Source organism: Mesocricetus auratus, unplaced genomic scaffold (genome assembly GCF_017639785.1).
Source record: "Mesocricetus auratus isolate SY011 unplaced genomic scaffold, BCM_Maur_2.0 Super-Scaffold_100691, whole genome shotgun sequence".
Classification (NCBI taxonomy): Eukaryota; Metazoa; Chordata; class Mammalia; order Rodentia; family Cricetidae; genus Mesocricetus; species Mesocricetus auratus.
Window position 1 is genome coordinate 55,869,038 of NW_024429267.1, and position 24,524 is coordinate 55,893,561.

The 24,524-nt window shown below is 55.7% G+C and overlaps 1 protein-coding gene across 2 annotated transcripts; it reads right to left on the reverse strand.

The window, feature by feature from the left end:
* Positions 1 to 75: 75 nt before the first annotated feature.
* Positions 76 to 21,180, reverse strand: Plcd1 (phospholipase C delta 1). Of its 2 annotated transcripts, none has more exons than XM_040739884.1 (15): positions 21,026 to 21,180; positions 12,637 to 12,801; positions 9,165 to 9,393; positions 4,834 to 4,963; positions 4,520 to 4,751; positions 3,645 to 3,846; positions 3,409 to 3,553; positions 3,183 to 3,332; positions 2,937 to 3,095; positions 2,557 to 2,716; positions 2,243 to 2,359; positions 1,005 to 1,183; positions 781 to 913; positions 555 to 704; positions 76 to 434 (listed from the first exon to the last, which is right to left on the reverse strand). In XM_040739884.1, the coding sequence occupies exons 1-15, from the start codon at positions 21,057 to 21,059 to the stop codon at positions 349 to 351; spliced, it is 2,271 nt and encodes a 756-aa protein (XP_040595818.1). In that variant the 5' UTR covers positions 21,060 to 21,180; the 3' UTR covers positions 76 to 348. The 2 variants fall into 2 exon arrangements, with proteins under 2 accessions (XP_040595818.1, XP_005082407.1); XM_005082350.4 differs by lacking the exon at positions 21,026 to 21,180 and adding an exon at positions 16,092 to 16,239.
* Between the last annotated feature and the right edge of the window lie 3,344 nt (positions 21,181 to 24,524).

The following is a 24,524-nucleotide window of genomic DNA, read 5'->3' on the forward strand; positions in this document are numbered from 1 at the left end:
ATGGGAAGGGGTGCAAATGTATGAGGCCGTGAGGGATTCTCTGGTGTCTGTGTAAGAAGACGAAGACTACAAGGCTTCACCTTGTGATCTTTATAAAAACTCACAACCTAAAGACAGCTAGAGGCTAGGGAGAGGGCTGCAGTGTTGTTCCTAACGGAATTTTAGGCCACTCCGGGGACTGGGCTGGCCCCTGGGTCCCCAGGGAGGCAGAAGCACAGGCGATGTGTTGGAGTTGAAGGCAGTTCAGGGCCTGGAGCTCCCATCAGAAGCCGGTGACACAAAGCCAGCCTTGCCTAAGGTGTGGACACAGCTTGGCCCATTCAGAGTGGACCTCACCCAGTCCCCAGCTTAGTCCTGGAGGGAGATCTTCACGAAGAGGGTGGCTGATGGATGCTGGTCTCCGTTCTTAGACAAGAGGTGGACGTGGCGGTACCCTGGTGGGAAGGACAGTTCTGGTCACGGGGAGAGGACACTCAAGGCATAGTGAGGGGCAGGCCGAGAGAAGCCAGGCCCCGCCCCCTGCTCCTGGCCGGCCCCCTCCCTCCAACACTCACCCTGCTTGAGGCTGTTCCAGGGGATGGTACTCTGGCCAATGAAGTCGTTCTTAGAGGAGGCGTCATAGTCCTCTACCACGAAGCGTACGAGGGCAAGGTCAGGCACAGCCACCTCAAACTCAAACTCCGTGTCCCACCATGGGTTGAAACCTAGGACAAACACCTCATCAACAGCAAGGTCACCAGCACCAGCCACCTGGCCCAACGCAGCCAGTGCATACTGTACCGTTATTGGTAATAACCGCGGTCTGACGGCTGGCCACGTCCCGGCCCACACCGTGGATCTCCACTATCACCTTGGGGTCCACGATGGAATTCTTACTCTTGTTGACTTTTGGTAGCTGCTGTCCAGAGATGACCTAGGGAAAAGTGGGGACAGTGAGTATCTAGGGATGGCAGTGGGCAGGCGGGGTCCCCAAAGGCAGCCGTCCCTTCTGTGTCTTCCCATACCCGGACACGGAGCCTCTTCTGAGACCACCAGGGTCCCTGAGTCAGGGCACGTGAGTTGAAGGCGGTGTCGGGGTCTCTCAGGAAGGCAGGTTTCAGCACATACCCACAGGCTCCATTGTCCTGGAAGCGGCCCAGGTACACATCCATCTCTGGCCCCGGGGTTTGGAAGTTCAGAGCCACTATAGGTAGATTAGAGTAGTCGCAAGCTGTGGGCTGGCCCCAGAGTCCTGGAGCCCAGCCTGCTCAGAGTGTGCTATAGTCTAGGTTCTAGAGTCCTGGAGCCCAGCCTGCTCAGAGTGTGCTATAGTCTAGGTTCTAGAGTCCTAGAGCCCAGCCTGCTCAGAGTGTGCTATAGTCTAGGTTCCTACGTGCATCGGAAGCAGGATCCAAGATGTTCCAGTGTCTCCTGCCTTCCCATCACCCTAACGGACCCACTACACTGAGCACATGTTGTACGTATTTGTATGTGTGTGTTCATGTGAGTGTGTGCATGTGTCTACACATATGTGGAGGCCAGAGGCCAATGCCTGACATCTTTCTCAATCACTTTTTACTTTAGTTTTTTGAGACAGGGTTTCTACTGAACCCTGAGCTCACCAATTTATCTGGGCAGGCTGGCCATGCACTCCAGAGAGCAGCACGTCTCTGCCTGCTCAGTGCCGGGATTACAGATGTGTATACAGACGTATGTCATCACTCCTACATGGGTAGGAATCCCAACACAGGACCTCATGCTTGTATGGCAAACATCTTTCTGAGTCATCTCTCCAGCCCATTTTGTTGGGTTTTGAGGCAGAGTCTCACATAGCCTAGGCTGGCCTTGAACTCACTATGTAGCCAAGTAAGACCTTGAGCTCCTAACCCTACCCATCCCTGTGTCCACCTTGAGAGTGCTGGCATGGCAGGTGTGACACCACTCCCGTTCTCCACAGTGCGGAGGATTGAACTTAGGACGTCGTGCAGGCCAGGCGAGCCCTTTAACAGCTGAACTGCACGTTCCATTTCTGATGGCAAATTCAAATGGCTGGAGTGCACACCAGACACAGACTTGCTGGCCAGGCAGTTGCCACGCTCGCCAGGCAGTTGCCACGCTCGCCAGGCAGTTGCCACGCTCGGCTCTTGGTCCACACCCAACCCTTCTCAGGTCCCCAGACCTCTCCGGCGACCGCCAGGGCTCTAGGCCCCTGCATGCGGCCTGGTGCTCGTTGTAACCTCCCTCCATCCCAGCTGGTCCGTACCAATCTGGCAGCCCCCGTTCCACATCTCCACGGGGCCGTAGTTGGAGGAGTCTGTTCTTCTCCCAGCTGGGTATATCCTGCTAAGGTGGCTCACGTTGTGGCGGACAAAATTATTTCCTGAGAACGGGTGGGGGTCAGGTCATCAGTGAAGGCCTCGGTGCGCTAAAGACACCCCCACTGCTCCCCACCTCGCCGGTTCTGCCCAGACGTAAAGCAGGGAATGCCAACTTGGGACCCTGCAAGGGTGAAGGGCAGGCCTGGTCTTGACCAGTTCAGACGTCCAGGATCGTATGTCTGTGAGAGCAGGGCCTCACCTGACTCTTGAAGCAGCCGGAGGGCGCGGTTCTCAGAGAAGGAAGCCATCTCATAGAATGCCTGCCCGGAGGTGCTAGGATTGGAGAAGCCACTGAAGTGGACACTCTTGCAGTAAATGACCATGTCAGAGAGTTCTGGCGCCAATTTTAGCTTATCCTCCTGGAGGCCACGAGGAGGCCCCGGTTAGAGCCAGAGGGTAGGGCAAGCCGGGCACTGAGCACCAAAAGCCCAAACAGAGAAGAGAGGGAAGGGACAGACAGAGAGAGGGGGCAGAAAGTCTAAATGGCAGCCACGGAAAAACTAAGACGAGGCAACTGTCCCATGGGCAATGGGAGCGGGAAGGACTCGGCCACCCCCTCTCCACGGCTTCCCCTAGAACCTGGGACCTCTGCTGCACTTGGCTCCGCACAGCCTCATCCTCCATTTCAGCGGCCTCGTCTTCGTCAGACACGTCGGCGACCTCGGGCCCATTTTCCCCTCCAGCAGGCAGCAGCCCTCCAAACTTCTTCCCTTTCAGCAGGATCTTGCCCTTTAGTTGCTGGGGACACACGGCCAACCGGTTAAGACCCACCTAGGCCTCCCAGCCAGGGGCCCCTTCCCCGCCTTCAGGGTGCCCGCTCTGTACCTCAGGGGAAGGCAAGCTCTCGGTAACCCCATCCAGCGGCTGGTCCAGCAGCAGGGGCCCCAGGATGGCCCTCAGGTGACGCGCCATCACTCGCTGTTGCTCCAGACTGCAGTGGTTCTCCAGGGATAGGATGACCGGGTAGGGGGACGCCTAGAAGCCCCGAGAAGAGTTTGAAGGGACCGTCCATCCCTGGTACCCTCTCCTTACTCCCATGGGCACACCTAACCTTGAAGGCGTAGTCCCGGATGGCCCTGAGCACGTCGCAGAAAAGAATCTTAGATGTGAAAGTGTAGCCGTGGTAGATGACGGGCTCCTGGTTGGGACCGTCCCAGCAGTCAAGTTCTACACAGCGGCAGCCTTTGCACAGAGCCCTGCAGGGGGTGGTGACAGCCAGGCTAGGACCTGCCAAGTCTGGTCCCGGGACTCGCCCCTGGCAGTCCGCCCCCTTCCCCCGGACTGCACCGGATGTAGGCCTCCGTGCTGCTGGGCCCTCTGAGCTGGTCTTCCAGCAGGTAGGTGTTGTGAGAAGAGGACACTAAGTAGTGGCTGAGCGGCTGGTCCATGTCCTGGTAGACACGGCGGTGTGCCGGGCTGAAGGCGCTGCCGTCAGCTGACAGCAAGTACATGAGGAAGCCATCCTTGGTCATCTGCCGCTGAGCCTTGGCTAGGGTAGGGAGAAGCCACCGTTTCCAGTCACAGCTAGTTGCCTAACCGCTGTGGAAAGACAAGCCTTTTCTCCACTCTGCCTGCCCACCCGCCTTCGGCTAGCGCCCTGCAGCTCTGGGGAGCGGACGTCCCGGGCTCCCAGCGAGACTGTGGTCACAGTGTGGTGAGGCCCTGTCTCTTCCTTCCTTCCTTCTGTCACCTCCGAGCTGGGTGACATCGCTCAGAGCTGAATGCAGGCTCCCACCCAAGCACTCTACCCCGGTGCCGCATCCTTAGGCCCCTCTAACTCTGTATTCTGAGCCTGGGTCTCACTGAGCGGACAGGCTGGCCTGGAGGTGGCGAGCAGGGCTCTATCTCCTTTCTCTAGGTCACTGTCTCAAAGCCGCATCCAGAACAGACACAAAGAACAGCAATGATGACCTTGGCTTCACCAGCCACTTCTTTCTATGTCTTGGGATAGGGACACCCAATGCCCCTTGAAGAAGGAACTGAAGGGAAGCGGAGCCCAGACAGGGCAAACACTGGCGTGCTCTCTCCCCCACGCACCTGCTTACACAGGATGGCCGCACACTGATCTGCAGCCCTGGGCCTGGCTCCCTCCAGCACCTCTGTCTGCCTGCAGTTCCCTCAGGGTCTCCCAACCATGCAGCTCTGGGAGGCTGGGCACTCACCGGTCTCACTGGGCTCGTAGCGCTCAATGAGGGAGAGGGCCAGTGCAGGCCCTGCCGCCTCCTCTCGCTGCTGATGCTGCAGGAAAGTGACCAGCTTCTCCACTGACAGGGTCTCGGCAGATCCCGCGGCCTCTGCAAAGACTTGGTCGATCTCCGCCCGCTCAGTCAGCATCTTGTAGAAGGTCTCAATCTCCTCATCCTCCAGCGAGTCTGTCTGGGAGTGGTCACACTCCTGCAAAGCCAGCACAGCCCGAGGGCTCAGGCCCGGCCCCGTGCCCGGCCCGGGGCCCCACAGCCGCTGGAAGGCCGCTCACCCTGAAGATCCTCCTGGCATAGCTGTCATCCACCTGTATGTTGAGTTCCTTCAGGAAGTCCTTCAGCTCCTTGAAGTTCATCTTGTTGTCCTTGTTCTTGTCAGCCTTCCGCAAGCAGGAGTGAATCCAGCTGGGCAAGCAGTCAGGAAAACGCACAGCAACCTGATGCCCACAGGGTCCCAGCCACGTGAAGCCACGGCGGCCTGTGGTGCAGTGTCCGGCAGGCCGGGTGGCCAGGAAGCAGGGGCCTCCTTTTCTTCCTTGTTGGTGTGGCTGGCACTGGGGACTGAACGCAGCGTCTTATACGGCGCTCTACCCCAGCCCTCTACGTATTTTAAGTCAGGAGCTCCCGAAATTACCCAGATCAACCGTCAACGCGTTCTTCAGTTCAGTTAGGTCTTGAACTTGTTATCCTCCTGCCTCAGCTTCCTGAGCAGCTGGGATTTACAGGGCTGTCCCACCAGGCCCGGCTAGAGGCCTTTTTCTGTTTGCTCATTCTGAAACCTGATGATGTTTGAAAATATTTACTATAAAAAGGCTCACTGTAGACAATTTAGACTACAGAGGAGGAAACCAGTCAATAACGCCCCCAGCTGAGGGAGCTGGTACCTTCTTCTGGCTTCTACAGACACTACACACATGTGGAAACACACACACATACACACACTCACACACACACACACAAAGAGTAAATCTTTAACACAAAATGTTCATGGATCAGAAGACATGATATTTTCATCCTGAGAAGTCTCCAAATTAATCTATGGATCCCTATCAAATGATGTTGGTTTCTTTGCAAGAAATTGACAAATTGACCTTAAAATACAAGCGGGAAGTTAAGGGACCCAGACCAGCCAAACCAATCTTGCAAAACAAAGAGCAGACTTGGGACAATTCACACTTCCTGATTATGAAGCTTACTACAAAGTTACAAGAGATAAAGGAGTGTGTTGCAAGGACAGCGCATGAAAGGACAGACAGACAGACAATGGGATAGATCCGAGTCCGGGATAAATACCCATTTTTACAGTCAACGGACAATTCAATGGGAATATTCAATAGAATGACACGGCAAGTAATAACCAAGTCCGATTCCCAGGACCCATGTGGTAGAAGAGAACCAACTTCCGGGAGTTGTCCCCGACCGCCACACACACCAAATGGCAAGGGTGCCAACCCACACAACAAATGAACAATGTAGCAAAAAAATAATTATGAAAACTTCGTGTCAGCAAACAGCGCTGGAACAACTGCATATCCAAATACAAAATGAAAAACCAGATAGATTTCCTACCTCACACCACACACAAAGGAACAGAAAACCAATCAGAGATTCACTTCCCATCCGAGACAGTATCTGTATCCAAAGAGAAAGACTATAAAACCTAATGCTGATATGGATGGAAAGTGGAAGCCCTCCAACATTGCAGGTGGGAGTCTACACTGTTGGAGTTTCTTTGGAAAATGGTTTGGCAGGTTTTCAAAGAGTTAAGCATGTAGCTGGAGAGACTGCTTAGAGGACCAGAGTTCAGTTCCCAGCACCCACATGGCGCTTTTCACAATGGCTTATAACTGAGCTCCAGGGGTCCAGTGTCCTCTTCTGATCTCTGCAGTCACTGCACACATACATGGACATATATGCACATGCACAGACAGACACGCAACTAAAATCAGGACCAGGGGCTGGAGAAATGGCTCAGTGGTTAAGAACACTGGCTGCTTTCCCAGCGGATCCAGTGTTTAATCCCTAGCACCGACACGGAGGTTCACAGCCCTCTGCAACTCCAGTTTCAAGGGACCCAGCACTCTTTTCTGATCTCCTAGGGCGCCAGGCATGGACATGGTGCATGGACATACACACAGGCAAAACACCCATATGCTTAACATGATAAACGGCAAAATCTTTTCTCAAAAAAGCGAAACATAAAAGTTACCACATAACCTAGCAATTGTGCTTCTGGTGTGTACTCGAGAGAAATGAAATTTCACGGCAGACTAGAGTCCTCAAATACAAGCAACTCACAAGTCCGTTATTGACAAGTTAGGAGCCATGGGATACAGTGTGTCCACGAAGTGGGGTATTTTAGGAAGCTGGAAGGAATGGAGTACAGAGTGAATGGATACCGACACACTAGGAGTAAGAAGCGTTCGGGTGAGGCTGCGGGGCTCTGCTTCTGTGGCAAATCCAGACAGCAATGCAGTCAAAGTGGAGATGGAGGCCTGCAGTCCTGGGGTTGGGAGAAACCATGAAAGAACTAATGTTTTTTTTTTTTTTCTGGGCAGGGGTGGAGCTGTCCAAAAATTGACGGTGGGGATGCCAGCACAGTTGTAATATGTGAAAACACACTGAATCAGGCTCAACATCTGTGTGTGTGTGTGTGTGTGTGTGTGTGTGTGTGTGTGTCCGCTCGCGTGGGTGCAGATGCACACACGTGCATGCGAAGACTGAAAGGCAACCCAGTTGTCGGTCCTCAGGGTCTGTCCATCTCGTCTTCTGAGACAAGATCCCTCACTGGCCTGGTACTCATTTTTCAGCCGAGGCCTGTTGGCCAGGAAGACTTGGGGGGTCTACCTGTCTCGGCTATGCAGCACTGAGACTATAAATGAGAAAACCCCTCAGAAGCCAGAGGCATCCGATTCCCCAGAGTTAAAACTGCAGACTGTTGTGAGTTAGCTGCCCTGGGTGCTGGGAACTGAACTTGGGTCCTCTTAAATGCTGAGCCGTCTCTCCAGCCCCAATCCTGGTCTGTTACCTGTGTGCTGGACTCAGGTCCTTATGTTTGCCTGGCAAGTTCTTTGCTGACTGAACCCCAGCCTTAGGCTCAACACTAGGGTTAGTTTTATGGTATGTGCACTATCCCTCCATAAAACCGTCATAAAAAGGGGGAGCTGCAGGGAGGGCATGGTGGGACAGGCCTGTGATCCCTGCATGCAGGAGGAACCCTAGTTCCAGCCCAGAATCTGTCTCAGGCAAACAAAACATCAGCGGGAGCTGTCCCACCCACATCTCGTGCCTGCACCGGAAGCAAGATGACTGACTCGGACTGATGCACAGGGCACTGCCTTCAGCTCATCGGCTGATCTGAATACTGGGCTCACAGTGTCGCTCCCTAAAGCGTGGCTCAGGAGAGTGCCACGGCCTTCCAACTCCTAGAGTTCGGTAACCACGGAGAGCATGACGATACCACCCCTCCTACCACTGGAGTGACTTCCCAGTCACTGGCCTCCACACTGCTTCCCGAGAGAACCAGGGAGACACAATTCCTGGTCAGAAGACCTGCTTTTCCTTCTGCCTCAGACTGAAACTTGAATCCCTAAAATTCCTAGTTGAAACAGCAACCCCCTAGATGATTTCAGAGATGGGAGTCTTTGGGTTAGACGAGGACATGAAGGTGGTCCTGACCAGAGCCTTACGGCCCGTGAAGAGTTTTCTGTGCTCACGCGAGGACTCAGTGAGAAGGCAGCTACCTGCAAACAAGGGAGGAGCCCTCACCAGAACCACCATGCCGGTGCCTTGATGGGAAATGCCATTCTGTAAATCTGTCTCTTATTGGTTGTTGAATAAAGCACTGTTGGCCAATAGGGAAGTAAGATAGGTGAGACTAGGAGTCAAGCAGGATTCTGGGAAGGAGAAGCACAGGGAGTCATCATGTAGCTGTCATAGGGGTAAGAAGTCCGGACTCTTTTCTCCGGTAAGAGAAATACTTAGATTAACAATTATGGAGTAAATACTTAAGTCAGAGCTAGCCAGTAAGAAACAAGCAAGGCCAACAGCTTCATAATTAATACAGCGTCTTGTGTGTTATTTGGGGACTACAACGCGGCAGAGCCCAGGTGACTGGTGGGGAAAAACCAAAGCGGCTGGCAAGGAAAAGGCTTTACTCAACAGTGCCTGAACAAATAAGTGTCATGAGAGTGACTCAGTTGTCATTGCCAATTTGCCTGGGTTTGGAAGACACCTCTGGGCATGTCTTTGAGGCAGTGTCAAGAGCTTAAATGAGGAAGATGTGGGTCACACCACTCCTTGGAGTCCCAGGTTGAATAAGAGAGGAAAAGAAGGAAGTGAGCAGAGCACCAGTGTCCCCTGTCTCTGCCTCCTGACTGCAGACACAATGTGACTGGCTGTCTCGGTTCCGACTGCCAGGCCTCTTCCTCCATGCCATGATGGACAGCTGTTCTCTCAAACCATATAACAAACCCTTCCTCTTGATTTGTATCACAGCAATCAAAAAGTAACTAATACATTCTGGTATTTTGTTACTGCGGCACAAAACCCAACCAATACACATTCCACACCCCAGCATCCATGACCCTCTGCCCCAAGAGGATACTGTTGCAGCTTCTGCCGCTGGTCCATGGAGCCCGAGTGATGGATGATCTTGCGCAGGCCCTGTACCCAGTGCTGAGCGTCCGCTGGTGATGGGGCGATGAGGTCTAGTGTATTGCGCTGGTCCTTGAAGACAATGGAGAAGCAGCGGTCCTCGGGTATGTCACGGGCGAACTTCTCCAGGCCTTCTGTGCGGTGTCCCATCCGTACCTCCTGGATGTCCTCGATGGAGACTGTGTGGGGGTGGCGGGGGGAGGTGACAACAGAACAGACTGTGAGATAAAGGACTGTCTCTGACTCGGCCAAGGCCACAAGGGTGAAGAGCACAGCCTTAGTGTCACAGCCAGACTGGGGGCTCAGACTGAGGATCCAAGCAGAGGGACACAAGGGCAGAGGAATGAAGACACAATATAGGAAGGGTACAAGACAACCAGCATTGGCAGAGTGGGGACACACAGGGAGACAGAGGCAGAAATCTTAGGCGAGGAAGGGCAGCTAGGACCTAGGTCCATGGTCACAGCAATGAAGGAACGAGGTAGCAGGAGAAGACTAGACAGAACAGGTCTCTTAGGACAAGACCATTCCGGATCCTGGCACCCGTGAAAGGGATAGGCCACACATCTTCCAGGCCACACTGGACTTTGGGACCCTACAGCTATGAGAGCCTCCTGGCCCCTCTACTGACCGCTTAGGTGATGTGTGGCCACCCTTGGTCAACCCTGGCCCTGGGGTCTGAGAACCGAAACCTGAAGCCAGAGAAAAAAGTGATGTATTCAACCTGTGTATGACTGATAAGTTCTGGCTTTAGGGAGCCTTCTGGCAGAAGGGCATAGAAATACCCTACCTTCCAGGGTCCCAAGAGGCAGAGTAGGGGCCAGACAGCATTGCTGAGAAGAGCCAGGCAGGAGGGGGATAAGGAGCAGAGTTCTGTCCTGCTGGGCCTGTCTCAGCTTGTGAACAGGCTGAGTTCTGCGTCAGAACTACCGTACCCTGTGGGACCTACGGGGCTCAGCAGGAAGGAGCAGGCAAGAAGAGGCCGGCCCAACCCAGCCTCCCATCACAGCCAGACTTCTTCCATGCTTCGAGGACAAACAAGACCTCAAATGCTGCCATCCCAATGTACCCGCCGCAGCCTGGTTGAGAGAGAGCCAACCTCTCACCCTCATGGCTCGTGTCGAGCCTCCCCATGGCAGGACTGCCCCTGCCACATCCCATCTTTAGCCATTCTGGGTCTTTCTGTACAACATCTTTTCCCTCCACAAACTCCTCCTACCCCGAGGCCCCAGGGGCCTCCCAGACACCTATAGGACATTATGATGTGCCCTGCCTGAGCCATAGGCTCTGAACAGTGGAACAGGTGGGGTCAGTGCTACAGGTGTGGGCGGGGTGGATATCTCACTACACACGTGACTCCTGCACCATCTGGGACGGAGAACACATCCCTGGTTAATCCTTCTCTGACCCACTAGGCAGCTGAGCCACCCCAGGCCAGGAATGAAAACAGGAAGCCTGGGCCTCGAGCCCCCCAGGCCCGCGCGCGCGCCTCCACTGGCCCCTGAGGGAAAGGCCAGCTGCCTCCACTGCTGATAACATTCCTGGGAATACAGGGTGGGCAGTGGAAAAGTTCAGGGGAGCAGCAGCAGTAACAGACAGAGAGAAATGGGAGAGTGGGTGTGTTCCTCCTCCATCATCGGGACTTGGTTTCCCCAGGGTAAGATGCCACTGAGGATAAGAACCTCAACCCTTGCCTGGAAAAAAAGAAGTACAGACAAGGCCTGCTAAGCATGGGCCTGTGGAAGCCATCAGAGCTGGAAGCAAGCCCCTGGAAGCCATCGGAGCTGGAAGCGAGCCCCTCCGAGTGTCCCTGGGCTCCTGCTAGCCTGAGTGACAGCTGCTGTTGGGAAGGCACAGGGCGGGGCTCTCTCTTCTCCCTGCCCCTCCCCTATCCCTCTCCAGGCACTGAGCACAGAGGCAAGCAGTTCATAGGTATCCACCACTCCAGTGTTCCCACCGTGCCCCGATCCACCAGTAGCCAACAGGAAACCCTGTATCAGGACAGAAGCCCTGTCTGGCGCCACGAGACACGGGCAAGGTCAGGGGTCACTCCTGTGCTGGGAGGCATTAGCTGGGCTGGGGCAGAGTTGAGTCTCTGGTGGCTTTCTTTTGTTTTTGTGACGGGAATTCGTGTTCCTAAAGTGGCCTTACACTCGCTATGCAGATGAGACGACCTTGAACTTCCCATTATTCTCCTGCCTCTACCTCCCCAATACTGAGACTGTACACAGGTATGGGCCACGGCACCCAGTTTATAGGGTGCTGGGACTTGAACCCAGGACTTTGTGCATGCTAGGCAAGTGTTCTTGTCCATTGGGCAACAGCTCCAGCTTTCAGAGTAACTTCTGAGACATCTCTAGGGCCCGTCCTCAAACCCAGCGCTCAGGAGTCTATAGCCGGAGGGCCAGGAATTCATCCTCAGCAAGGGTCTGAGTGCCACCCTCAGCTATACAGTAAGTTCAAGGCTAGCTGGTGCCGCATGAGACCCTGCCCTTAAAAACAAAAACAAACAAACACCAGGCGTGGGCACACGCCTTTAATTCCCACTGAGGCAGGCCGATCCCCAAATTCAAGGCCAGCCTGGTCTACAGAGCGAGTTCCAGGACGGCCAACGAAAATCTCACAGAGCCCCTACAACATTAGTGGGTATCAAGGGAAACAGGTTAACACTGGGTTCCTCAGTCACACTGGCCACAAATCTAGAGCCCACTGGCCTTTTGGAGCTGGTGGTTCTCGTAGTGGTCCACTGTTGCAGAGTTCTGCCAGTGACACTGGTCTCTGCAAGGGACGCCTCGTACAGAGTTTCCAGGGAGCTCCTCCACTGAAAGCCATGTCCTAGAACTACCACGAGGTCTCAGGAGGCTCTCTCCACTCGCACACCCCGGGCCTTTGAGAACCTTCTAGAAAGACAGTGCCCAGCCCTGCTCATTCTCACTCTCTCTTCCCTCCCCTACTCCACCGGAGCCTCCCATGGTTCCAGGGCAGATTCTGCCTCCAGAGCCCCACCTTCCATAATGGCCGCTGATATGGAAGTGCCTTATCTGTGCCCGGACTTTGGGCTAGCTTTTGGCCCTAACATACCTAGAAGGCAGGTCCACCCATTTTCTCTCCTTTACGATCACCTGGGTGCCACCTGTAAGTTCAAACAATCGTGCCCAGCCCCATAGTATCTTCTGTACCTGACTGTCCCCATCTGTGGCCACGGCCATGCGTCCTCGCCCTCTTTCAACACCCATTCCCTCCGTGATCAGCCTAACCTCGGTTTCCCTACCAATAATTTAACTCCAATAGTTCCCTGACACCATCCAACCCGCTTCTTCCTCTTGGCTCTTATTTCACGCACGGCCCGCCCGTGGTCACGGTCCACGACTGGCCTCCAGGGTACCTTGCGCCACCCCCACCACGAGACCCAGGACACTCACACAGCTGGGACTCCGGGGACCTCATGACCTTGCGGGACTCCTGCCAGATGGTCTTGCAGTCCTCCTGAAGCTTGTAGAAGCGTTCCTTCCGCCAGGAGCTGGACTTGACCTTCAGCAGCTGGCTGCCTTTCAGCAGAGCCTGGAGGTCCTGGTCATCCTGCAGCCCTGGGGGAAGTCAACGCTGGTGAGATGCCACTTTCTCCACCAAAGGCCTTCTTAGCGGCGGCCCTCACTGGCCTTGTCCCCCTCCTCCCTCTCAGAGCCCACTTTCGCCCGCTCCATCCTCCTCAGAGGGAGACTTCTCCTTCGATCCCTCCAGCCAAGGCCCACACCCCTGCCCCTTCCGGGAAGGCTTCTGCCCACCTAAGACCATGCTTTTGCCCCGGCACCGGGTATTATGGATCGGACCCAGGGCACCTGTGCTTCATTCTCTGCCCCAAGGCCAGGCAGACGCTGTGACTTGTCTGAAATCTGAGTGAGCACAGCTCAAAACCCTGTGGTCCCTGTGGTCCCCTGGAAATGCCTGGCTCAGAGTGCAGAGGGGAAGCAAGGGGACCACACAGCTGGACATGAGCCTTCAGAGCCAAATTGTCTCCAGTGGCTCCAGCATTATCTGTCCCCAGGTTCCAGCGCACTTCCTGACCAGCTGTGTGTGTGACCTGGTGACCTCACGATTCACTGCCATGGGGTCCCTGGGCCTTTGTACTCCAGCCACCCTCCCCCTATTCCTGTCTTTGCCTCCAACAGAGACGGATGAGCCCGCGATGGACTCGGTTAGCCTCCTGGGACCACCCTGTCTTTCCTACGGGACCCCCACCACTGAGTGTCCCTGGCCCAGGCTCCCTTGGTGAACAGTTGCTTCAAGACAGAGCCAGCCGGGCGTTGGTGGTGCACGCCTTCAATCCCAGCACTCGGGAGGCAGAGGCAGGTGGATCTCTGTGAGTTCAAGGCCAGCCTGGTCTACAGCGCAAGTTCCAGGACAGGCTCTAAAACAACACAGAGAAACCCTGTCTCGAAAAACAGAAAAAAAAAAAAAAAGACAGAGCGAGCTCACTGAGTCTTTTCAGAAGCTGAGACAGGGCCCACAGGGAGGACAGAACTCTGCCTGCTTGCCCAGCTGTTGCAGAGATGGAAGCTTGACCTGAGTCATGGGCTCCCAAGTACTGTGTCCTCTCCCGTGACAGACCCAGGCAGGAGACACGGAACCCCACAGGAGTCACCATCCACAAACATACCCTGTCCTAAAGATGATAAAGGAGACACCCCGCACCCTGAGACACACTGGCAGATACGCCTACACGGTGACGTGTGTACACGTGCGCGCACACACACGTTTATGTCCCACACAGCTCTGTAGCCAGATCTATTCAAAGCCAAATGGACACCTAATTATGTCCCTAAAACTCTGTGACCCAACAGAAAAGTGGCATCAAAAACTCCAACTGCCCTAGGCCTAGGCTAGAGAGTCCCCACAAAGCCACAGGCCCTCCACCCAGGACGGTCCCTCCCAGTTCATCCATGCTGTCCCCTCTTGGCTTAGCTACAAGTCTGTGTGGACAGGCCCTCCTCGCCCACCTTATCCCTCGCCAGCTTCCCACTTCCGGTGAGGGCAAATGGGGGAGGGGGGCTCCGGGAGCCTCCTTCCCTCCCTGTGGCTCATCTCCCTCCTCAGCCCTGGGGTAAGAAGTCCTTAGAGACGACGGTGGCAGCCACCACCCCATGTGTCTACCCCTTTGCCAGAAAATGCTCTACATCGGTACGGGCAGACCTGGAAGGAGAGGAGGGGACCCACGCAGATAGTTTCATGTGAAGGGAAGGTTAGGGAGTTCCCAGACTCGGGCCTCCGCTGAGAAGGTCCCACTGTCTCTTCAGGGACCTCTCCTGACCGTCGGGCAGCACCCTACCCCCTGAGCTGAACACCAATAAGTGAGCTCCTGTAACAGCTCCCATGGGAATGGGGCTGCCAGGAAGTGGGAGGCAAGCCCCTACTCCCTTGTTCTGGAAAACACCATGAAGGGCTGACAAGCTCATCCTGTCCTGGAGCCAGCTGTGGCCTGGTCTGTGAGGTCAGGCGGTGTGATTAGCCCCTACTGCTGTTGTGGCCTCCCGGAGGTAGATCTGAGTCCCAAGTGGACCTAGATAACTCCAGCGGGGTGACAGCTACCACCCTCCAGGAACTGGGAAATCTGGGCAGAGACCGCCATGGGGTGGGGAGGGTTTCCTGAGTCTGAGGCCTCTGGGTGGCCTACCACAGGCCCCTTGTTCTCTTATCATGCAGAAAGTCTCTGGGAAGCGCTCACCCGGCTCCACTCAGCCTTGGAAGGGGGAGTGGGCTACGAGCTCAGGGGTTTCACCAAGCATTTCCCGCCTAGCTGTCCACAGGGGCGTGACTATGTAGAGGACACGGAGTGAGTGTCTCCAGGTGCCACTGGGAATGCCTGGCTCTCTGTCCATGTTCCCAACGGGATGCTGGGCCTGGAACCCACACTGATACACAGCTACACTGAGATATGCCCCACCACCACTAACCGTCACTCACAGACACAGGGACGCAGTGCTCCACACATTACCCGTGTCTCATGGAGTGGGTGTGGCTCTTTTTCACACACAGGTACACTACGCACAGTGCAGGAATGCTGCCACCATAATAACAGCAGCCGCTGTTAATGATAGTCAGTACCTGATTGAGATACTGTTCGCAGCACATGTGTTTAATCCCCTCAACAACTCGGTGAAGAAAGGCAGTATAGCATCATTAACCCCATTTTACAGAGGGGGAAATCGAGGTTGAAGGAGTTGCACAGCGGAGTTGGGACTCAGAAGCAGGAAGCCTGCTCTCAGGGTCAGAGCTATGAAACGTGCAGCCCCTGCTCTAAGACACAGAGCCACTGGGAAACGGAATCAGAAAACCCACACCATAAGGTAGGTCACACAGCCACATCTGTCGTGGGCAGTCACTGTCAGCTGCACACTGTCACACAGGGTTACACACAGACACACCTTAGGTACCACAGTGTCACACTTGGGTATACGACGTTACAAGCTATCACCCCATCCAACGGTGTCATGATAGCATGAGTGGGACAGACTCACTCAGCCGCCCCTGGGGTCACCAACTGTCACTTGTCCAGGTTCCCATTTGCCCAGCATCATACTGGACCTCACTGGGTTACACAGTCATAACCAGCTGTACAGGGAGCCACACACACACACACACACACCCAGGGGTTAATTTGTAACCAGGAGGGGTTGGAGTTAGTAGGGAGCACGGAGGCTGGGTTGCTCGGGAAGGTTACGTGTCTAGACCCCTCAGTAATCACCCCATGCTCCCACACTGAAAACAGCCCCGCAGAAGAGCTAAACTTGTCTCATCTGAGGCTCAAAGGCAGGAGCGCCCCGTTCCAGCTGCTGTCCCATTCCCCGCAGCAGGCACTCAGTGTCCCCGCATCCCTTACCCAGCCTCTGCCCATTGAGCGCAGCCACTCTGCGACTCTGCTCCCGCAGGTAGAGCTCCCGGGAGCGGCTCACGCTCCGCCGCCTGCAGCTCGGGATCCCCAGGCACTGCATGGTGTCCTCCCAAGGCTGCCTGGGTGAATCCTAGTTTAGAAGCCGGCAGAATCCGGCTGTCTACCCTTAGAAGGCGGAGCCAGAAACTCGGAGGCGGGGCGGGCCCGCGCCACTACAGGGGTGGGCCAGATTGTGGGAGGCGGAGCCAACTACGGGGGCGGGGCTACGTTCTAGAGCGGTAGGAGAGAGCGGTAAGTAGGCGGAGGGAGTGGAACCAGAAACTAGGAGGCGGGACGGGGGAAGGCCCGGTGTGGCCGAGATGGCCTTGAAGTCCGATCCTTGTGGCTTCACCTCCTGAGGGTTGGAATAGCAAGCATAGCTGGAGGGTTAGGGAGGCAGAGCCTGCCAGGCCAGAGGCTGGCAGTCACCGCCTGGGAGGCGACGTGGAGGAGTCCCAGCCAGGAAGCACCCTGGAGGGAGAGGCGGAGCCCAGGAAGGGAGGGAGGAACTTCCATCTGGGAGGGTGTGTGAAGGTGGGGGCCCGGCGGGGCGGCCGAGTGCGTTACCGCCTGGCAGGGAGGGAACTCCTGCACCAACTCTGCTAGATCGCCCAGGCACCAGCGAGCACTAAGCTGCGGAGGGAATCCTGGTACCTGCAGAGTTTAACAGACACGCGGAGCCGGTCAGGACAGTCAGCGTGGCCCGCCAAATCTCATCTTCAATTACTCAGCTGATTTGTTGTGACTAGGCCTGCTGCCTGCCGGCTCTCTGTTTTCTTCTTGGTTTCCCATTTAATCAGGACAATTCCCAAGGTAACAGATGCAAACACAATTCTTTTTGTTTGTTTGTTTGTTTTTGAGACAGGGTTTCTCTGTGTGGCCCTGACTGTCCTGGAACTCACTCTGCAGAACAGGCTGGCCTTGAATCCAGGGGTCCTCCCGGCACAAACGCAATTCTTAAAAAGAAAAAGAAAATGCTGACCTCGAAAGGAGTTCACGGGCTCGCCTCGGACAAATGAGAAAGACTGAAACTTTGTGCAGAGCTGTGTTGCCAGAGTGTCTGGGAACACTGGGGCCTTTCTTGGGTACAACTTCCCTTTCATTCGCTCTACAATTACTGGGTCCCTGCTGCAGGAGGGTCAGGACGCCACCCAGAGGCCTGACTTACCCTTCCTTTACCCTAGGTTCCTGAAGAGATTCCCACAGGGTTCACTGCAGCAGCAACTGTGAGTCACCCACCAAGCTAGTTTGGGGAACAGGCAAGCTCGGTATAAAACAAACAAACAAACAAAAGCCCTGAAGCACAGAGCAAGTAGGCTGCCTGGGGTCACAAGGAAGAATACATATTGAGCAAGGCACTGTCGTGTCATGGACAGAAATGCAGACACGGGAGAGCTTTTCATTTGGAGTGGGGTGAGCAGATGCAGGCTAGCCTACCCAGGTTGTAGAGAAACCACATAGGGGCTCTATTTTTGTTTGTTTTTCCAGACAGGGTCTCTCTGTATTGTTTTGGAGCCTGTCCTGGAACTCACTCTATAGACCAGGCTGGCCTCGAACTCACAGAGATCCGCCTGCCTCTGCCTCCTGAGTGCTGGGATTAAAGGTGTATGTCACCAATGCCCGGCCCATATAGGGGCTCTTAAGCAGAACAGTGCCCCTACTGAGACCCGATGTGACCACATCTTTCTCAGGATGCTGTATTTTCTTTGAATTCTTTACATTATACGTCTAAAAAGCATGACCCTAAGTTTGTTATGGTGGCGCACATCTGTAACTGTAGTACTCAGAATTGTGAGGTAGGAGGATTGCTGAGTTTGAGGCCAGCTTGGGCTACATAGTGAGCTCCAGGCCAACCTAGGCTGTAATGTGAGACCTTGTCTCAAAGAAAAAAAAAAAAAACAAACCCTCAAACAACAGCAATCTCAAACAACCCACAGGAACAATGAAATGCAGTTTTGAGAAGGTCCATAGACTTTTCCTGACTCACCAAACGGCCTGGGGCACACAAAAGCCCCAGACCAACATGGGTCAATGTGTGTATATCATGAGCCCAGAACCCCAGAGCCCAGCAGCTTTGAGATATAATTCCTGTCAGTGAGGAGCTGGCCACCCCTGCTTGCTGTAACCGCTTTTCTTGGGGGCTCTCGCTTTTTTAAGCAACCCAGAATTCCTAAGCCCATTAGTTTTCTTTGTCTGAGCTAGGATCTTGTGTATCCTAGCCTGACCTCCAACAGCCTGTGTAGCTAAGGATAGCCTTGAGCTAGTGATTGCCACCTTCTAAATGCTAGAACTGTCATCACGTGCCACTATGCCAGGCTGACAAGGCGCTGGGGACTGAACCCAGGAATGGGAACAGAGCTCAGAACGGCAAAGTGTTATGCAGCAGTCAGCAGCGCTGTGATGGGAGCCTGTGCTCTCAGGGCTAAGTGAGGCCCTCTCCGTCTCCTTTTATAGAACCAGTTATCGCAATAGGGCAGGTGGGCCAGGTGTAGGGAAAGTTAGAGGGGATGGATGTCTTCAGTGAAGGGAAAGGTCCTGGGAGGCGATGTCTTTCCAGGCATGCTTTTGGGACCTGCTGAGGATGCCAGCCCAGGCTTAGCTAAAATGGAATGGAGGGTTTGAGGTAGGAGGAGAGGATGGGAATGCAGCATCAATTGTTGGACTTCACAGGCAGAAAGAGCCCCGTGGTTCACGCACCTGATTCCTGTCACGTTTGCCCTTGGGAGTGTTCTGTCACCTACCCACCCCTACCAGACAACTCCTGGCTTGTGTGTGTGTGGGTGGTTCCTGCAAGATTAGAATTCGATGTTCTACATGCCAGGTGTTGTCACCCCCCCCACACACACACAGCACCCTGAGAAGTAGGCGGTGTTTCCTCTCATTTTGTAGATGAAGAAACTGAGGCACCCCTGGTGTTTGTCTGCACATTTTACGCCTGTATATAACACTGCCTCTGTGTGAGTAGGAAGTACGGGCAGAAGAGACAGTCCGTCTCTAGATGAGTCCGTAGGCCTCCAGCCAATGGAAGGGACTGGGGGCATCCCTGGAGGAGACCGCCAGTTGCCGTGGTCAGGCACCGTGTGGCCAGGGCCTGCACAGTGGAAAGGAACAAGCGCTCGCCGCGGTGACCACTCTCTCCCCCTACCAATCCCTTGGCCACTCTTACTCCCCCATCGGGTTTGCAGTGTTGGCTGAATGTGCTTCGTGGGGGTCACCGTGGAGGACCAGCTAGACGCGGCGGGCCCACAGCTTGGTCACAGTGTACATTCCAGTCCTGCAGGAAGGGCTCTACTGAGTCACGCATCTGGGAGGCTGGTCTCAAACAGGATGAGCCGGGCTGGCCAAACCTGTGCGTTTAGACTCAGACGCTGTGTCTTTCCCTACAGAGAAGGTATCAGGGCTGATCCGGGAAGAGAAATGGGACAAGGGCACAGACACTGGGGCTCGAGCCTGTTACAACATGACCCAAGGCTGCTGTGGTGTCAGAGGCAACCAGAGGGTTCCGAGGGAGACAGGCGGGAAGAGGTGCAGCCCGAGACTAGACAGCACTGTAATCCTCCAACCCAGCAACCTCTGTTCCCACGGCTCTGTCAGGAGCCGCAGGGCTACCTCTGGCCTCTGAAGAGAATGGGGGAGCAGCGGGAGGGGCAGGGACCCAGCCTGACAAGGGGGCTTTGTGAAACACTAGCTTACTAGGCTCTGGCAACAAAGTCTAGGTCAGCTGGCGAACACAGAACAGATTGGGGGCTGGTTGCAAGGCACACACATACCCAGGGGCAGTGGGATGAGTGACAGGTGAGCACAGAAATCTACAGCCTAGCTGCTGAGAAGTCTCAGGGGTGAAGGAGATTGTTGCCAAGCCCGGTGACCTGAGTTTGACTCCTAGAATTCACATGGTGGAAGGAGAGAACAGATCCCTGAAACCTGTCATCCTCTGCCCCGCCCCACCCCCAACCCCCTCCCAACACACACACACACACACACACACACACACGTAATCTAGTTTAACAACCCCACAATCTCACGGACACTAGAGTCAAGTGAGAAACACTGTTAAGCAGCGGTTTGGTGTGAGAGGGCAGCGTTTGCTGATCCGGCAGATGACCAGAGGAGACTCGAAGGAAAAGCCTCCCAAAAACCCCTCTCCAAAGTGTGCGTGAATATCGGTAGTTCCTCTCCCTTCCCTGGGAGCTTCTAAGACTTGCAGCAGGAGCCTGGACTTCCCGCTAGAGTGACAGTCATAGAGAGAGGAGCTCTCCCGGACGGGAAGAAACAAAGCCGGCTGGACAAAGGACCAAGGCTCCAGGCAGTTCCGAGACCTGGTCCACTCCTGCCTGCCAGGAGGGTCAGCAAATACGATCGCGCTGCTGCTCCCAGCCCTGGCATCGCTGTTTTCTGTTCCAGGCAGTGAAGGCTGCCAGGCCGACCTCAGCCAAACTTGCACACCTCCTCCTCGCTCCACCCCCTTCCACCCTCCTCTGCCACGCCCGCGCGGCCTGACGCGGTCCGGGCACACCCGTGTTTTGGGAAGCCCCTGAAGGGACAGGGAGAACTCGGTGGTCCAAGGATGCTGTTCCCTTCCTCCCCGGATTCCATTATTGGTGCCATCGGGACCGAGGAGCCCCGCCTTTTATGAACAAGATCAGGGGGAACCCCCGTGGGAAGTCTGCACTGCTCCCCGATCTCTTGGGCCAAATTTGGGGAAAAGTCTGGAAACGCCCAAGGTTGTGCCCAGCCTGGCCTGAGGTTTTCCGGGATCCCGCAAGAGGCCGAGGAGTTGGTCTCTCTGGTGGTACAAATGCAGCAGAAGGAGCTGCTACCCCTGCCCCCCGGGGTGGGGACAGGCTTTCCCGAGGGTCACCCCCAGCGGGCGGGACACTCACCGTGCAGGGTCAGGAAGTCCCGACCCGAGTCCATGCCCGTGGGGCGCGCGGCAGAGGGGACGCGGCGTGACTCACGTGAGCAGCCAGCAAGCGGACGGCCTGGGGTCGCAGCGCAGGCCGGTGCAGGGACCCGACTGGACTGCGGCGGGAGGAGGCCGGGGGTGGGTCCACGGCAGCGCCCCGCCCCCCGAACCCACCAACCGGCGCCTCTCCCCGCCCCCTCCCGGGGACCGGGAAAGGACGCAAAGCGGGGGCCCGGGAAGACTTGCCAACCCTGGCCGCTGCGGCTCTGGCCCGCTGGGTGCGCCCGGGCCAGAAATAGTCAGATTCCTCCTGCTTCCTCCGCGGCCGCCACCCACAGGCCCTGTCATTACGGCGGGCTGCCGGCCCCACGCCCTGCCTGTGGGCGCCTCGCCTCGCTGGGGCTGTGGGTGACGCGGGAAAGAATCAGAATCCGGTCTTAGAGGGGACAGGAATCACTGCTTAAGCTGCAGTCTCGCGGTGTCTTCTGAGAAATGGGTGCATGCACCGGCCCACATGGCGAGGCTTAGGGGGAGTAATTTCTAAACTTTTGTCAGGAGAGGGTCCCCTCCTCCCTTTCTCTGGGAGACGTCTCACTTCAGGGAGGGCTTGTGGCGTGTGTGTGTGTGTGTGTGTGTGTGTGTGTGTGTGTGTGTGTGTGTGTGTGTGTGTGTGTGTGCGCTGTTCGTTAAGGTTGGGGTGACAGTAAGCAGGTGCAGGTGTCTCAGCGAGGAGAGGAGCCATGCGAGGCCTGCCATGAGGCTGCCTGGATAAGGCTGCCCTGGTGAACTCCTCCCCTGATGGTGAAGGCAGTTAAGAGTCTGGCAGGGGATAGCGCGGCTCGCCTCAGCCCCTTCTCCTCCGGCGCTGCCAGGCCCCTGTGGCATTGGTCATTACATGTGAAGAAACAGTTGGAGGGTTGAAGCTGGGCTTCAGAGAGCCTGATGCTCCTGAACCCCACTCCACAGTGTGGCACTGGCTTTTTGTCTGGCCCTCGGCCCTAGTCCCGATGCCCTAGGAAGGCCTCCCCGGTTCCTTTCAGCAAGCTGGGGCTGTGTTGCAGGAGTGGTGATCAAGGCTCCATCCTAGATGGGGGGGGATGAGAGGCTCCCTTCTCTACCTCCCTCATCTCCAAAGTCCTCCTCTCCTGGTCCTTCCTGAACCTCAGAGCCCCTCCCACCTGGATCTCCCATCCTGCCCCGGGCCCTGCCAGGTACTCTGAGTCAGGACTCCCTCCACAAGCCAGCTCCTCTCCCCAACCCGAGAGCAAGAATCCCTGACCCCAGCAGTCTTCGTGGCTTCACCCCAAGCGTCACTGCTACTTCTTGTCATCCCTGTCTCGGAGTCCCGGGCTCAGAGCCAGGGCATTACCCAGCACTGGGGCCTGTCCCTCTACCACACACGGCCACGGTGGGCTTTACAGAAGGCTCGCCCTGTGCATACTCCAAACTCACTCGAAGCAGGCCTTTTCCTGGCTTCCATTGCACACATAGGAGCTACTGTCTCCTCCCTGGCCTGGGGTTGCCAAACAGAAAGGGCATGCTGACTCAAAGCTGACCCAAGCAGCCAGGTTCTGCAAGAAGTGAGGTATGCCACGCCCTGCTCCAAGTGCTGACCTGGAGGGTGGCACTCTCTGCCTCTGGGTTTTCCGCCCCTTTTTCCTCTTCCTTTCTCACGGGGTGGGAAGCCTTCTGCTCCGTGCAACTGGTTAGAAGTATTGTGCGTCGGTGACTGCATCAGGTGGGGCAAAGGCCGGGACACACAAGGCACAGCAAGAGGCTTTGTACCGTTTGTACTAAACTACAAAGTGGCTGGACTCTGTCTTGCTAACCCCCAACTTCCAGGGGCAGCTGTGTGGGCCTCGCCCTGGCCAGGCGCCTGCCTCATTTACCCTGCTCAACCTTCGCAAAACCCTCCTGAGACGCTGGTGACTCATGGGGCTCAGTGGCTGGCTTACTCTGGAGCACAGAGCTTCTGTGATTTGTTCTGTGTAGGCAGAGTTCCAGGTATTGTCCCACCCCCAAGCCCTGACTGTCCTGGTGTCAAGTGTCTGTGCAAAGGTGGACGTGGGGGAGGGGCTTCTGAGGTGACTGTGGGCAGGTGGAAGAGGCCCAGTATTAGTACTGTCAAGAGTCACTTCTCTGGAACCCCCCCCCACCATGCCTCACTCTGGAGGAAGGTGGTGTGTGCATATATGTCCGTGCATTATCAGCACAAGAATGCTAAATGTCAGGGTGGTCAGGCTCCGGGACTGGCCTTGTTCAGCCCCCGCCCACCCCCCAATGAAACTCAAACCAAGAGTATCCTGGGTAGATGATGCCAATGAGGTTTATCCAGTCCCCTCCCAAGATCAGAACCCAAGTCCCCAGACATCAGGGTAGGGCTCTTTAAGTCTTGGCTCTGCAGTGTCCTGACATGAGGATCCCAGCCGGTGACTTAGCAGCTGGGAGCAACCATTGGCTCTGGGCTAAACCCAAGAAGCAGATGTGAAACATGTGGTATCCCTGCTTGCCTGCCGCCGAGGGATCTGAGCTAGAATTCACTTGCCCTCAGCCACTCTCTGTATGGCCTTCTTCTAACATATCCTGATAACCACAGACCCTCTTGGTCCGAGGGCGGTTCCCTGCTGTTTGTGAAAACTGTGAGCTTCGCCAGTGTTCTGTGCAGAAGGTCCTAAACTGGGTCCAGTTGCATCAACTGGAAGTGGGAAGGCCACGTGCCCTAGGAGGCAGTGACAGCGAGGAAGGGTCTTCAGATCATGATTGACTGACATCAGTCGTGGGATGCAGGGATCCAGATGTCAGCATGGATCACAAGGTTGCAGCCCTCCTGCTAATCACAGGGCAGCACAGGGTTCTGTTCTTGAGGGTTTCCTTTTGTTCCAAGACAGGGTTTCTCTGTCACCCTGGCTGTCCTGGAACTCGCTCTGTAGACCAGCCTGGCTTCTAACTCATAGAGATCCGCCTGCCTCTGCCTCCCTCCAGAGTGCTGGGATTAAAGAGGTGTGCCACCATGCCCGGCAGTTGAGGGCTTCTTTTCTGTGATTACATTTATTAGCATTCGTGGGGAATGGAACAGAGTTGACTTTAATGTGAACACTCACCGCTCACCTCCACCCATGCCAGCCACAGTAGGTGGAGTGCTTCATGGATTCTGGAGAGAGCGTTCTGTAGCTGCCGCGCCTGCTGCATAGCCTGTATCCAAGAATGTGGCGAGGGTGTTGGGATTGACAACACAGAGACCCGTCAGTGGCTTCCAGAAGGCTCCTCAAGAAGGCTCTCCTTTATTCCTATCCTGGCTGGTTATTATATACCCTGACACCAGAGGCGGCGGTGGGTGAGTCAGAAAGAGGTGGTTAGTCTTTGGAAAAGGTTGAGATTAGGGCATTTCCGTGAGCCAGCCCTTATCAGGTGTGGGGACAACAGGCCTTGGCCAGAGACTCACTTCCCCATCAGCCTGGGAGCAGGCAGCTGTAAGA

Coding starts and splice junctions, on each gene's coding strand:
- Plcd1 (XM_005082350.4), bottom strand. CDS start 16,203: ATGCAGTGCCTGGGGATCCCGAGCTGCAGGCGGCGGAGCGTGAGCCGC. Junction 9,394..12,636: donor GTCCCCGGAGTCCCAGCTGT/GTGAGTGTCCTG, acceptor ACCCCCACACAG/TCTCCATCGAGGACATCCAG. Junction 3,096..3,182: donor AGAGCTTGCCTTCCCCTGAG/GTACAGAGCGGG, acceptor GTGTGTCCCCAG/CAACTAAAGGGCAAGATCCT.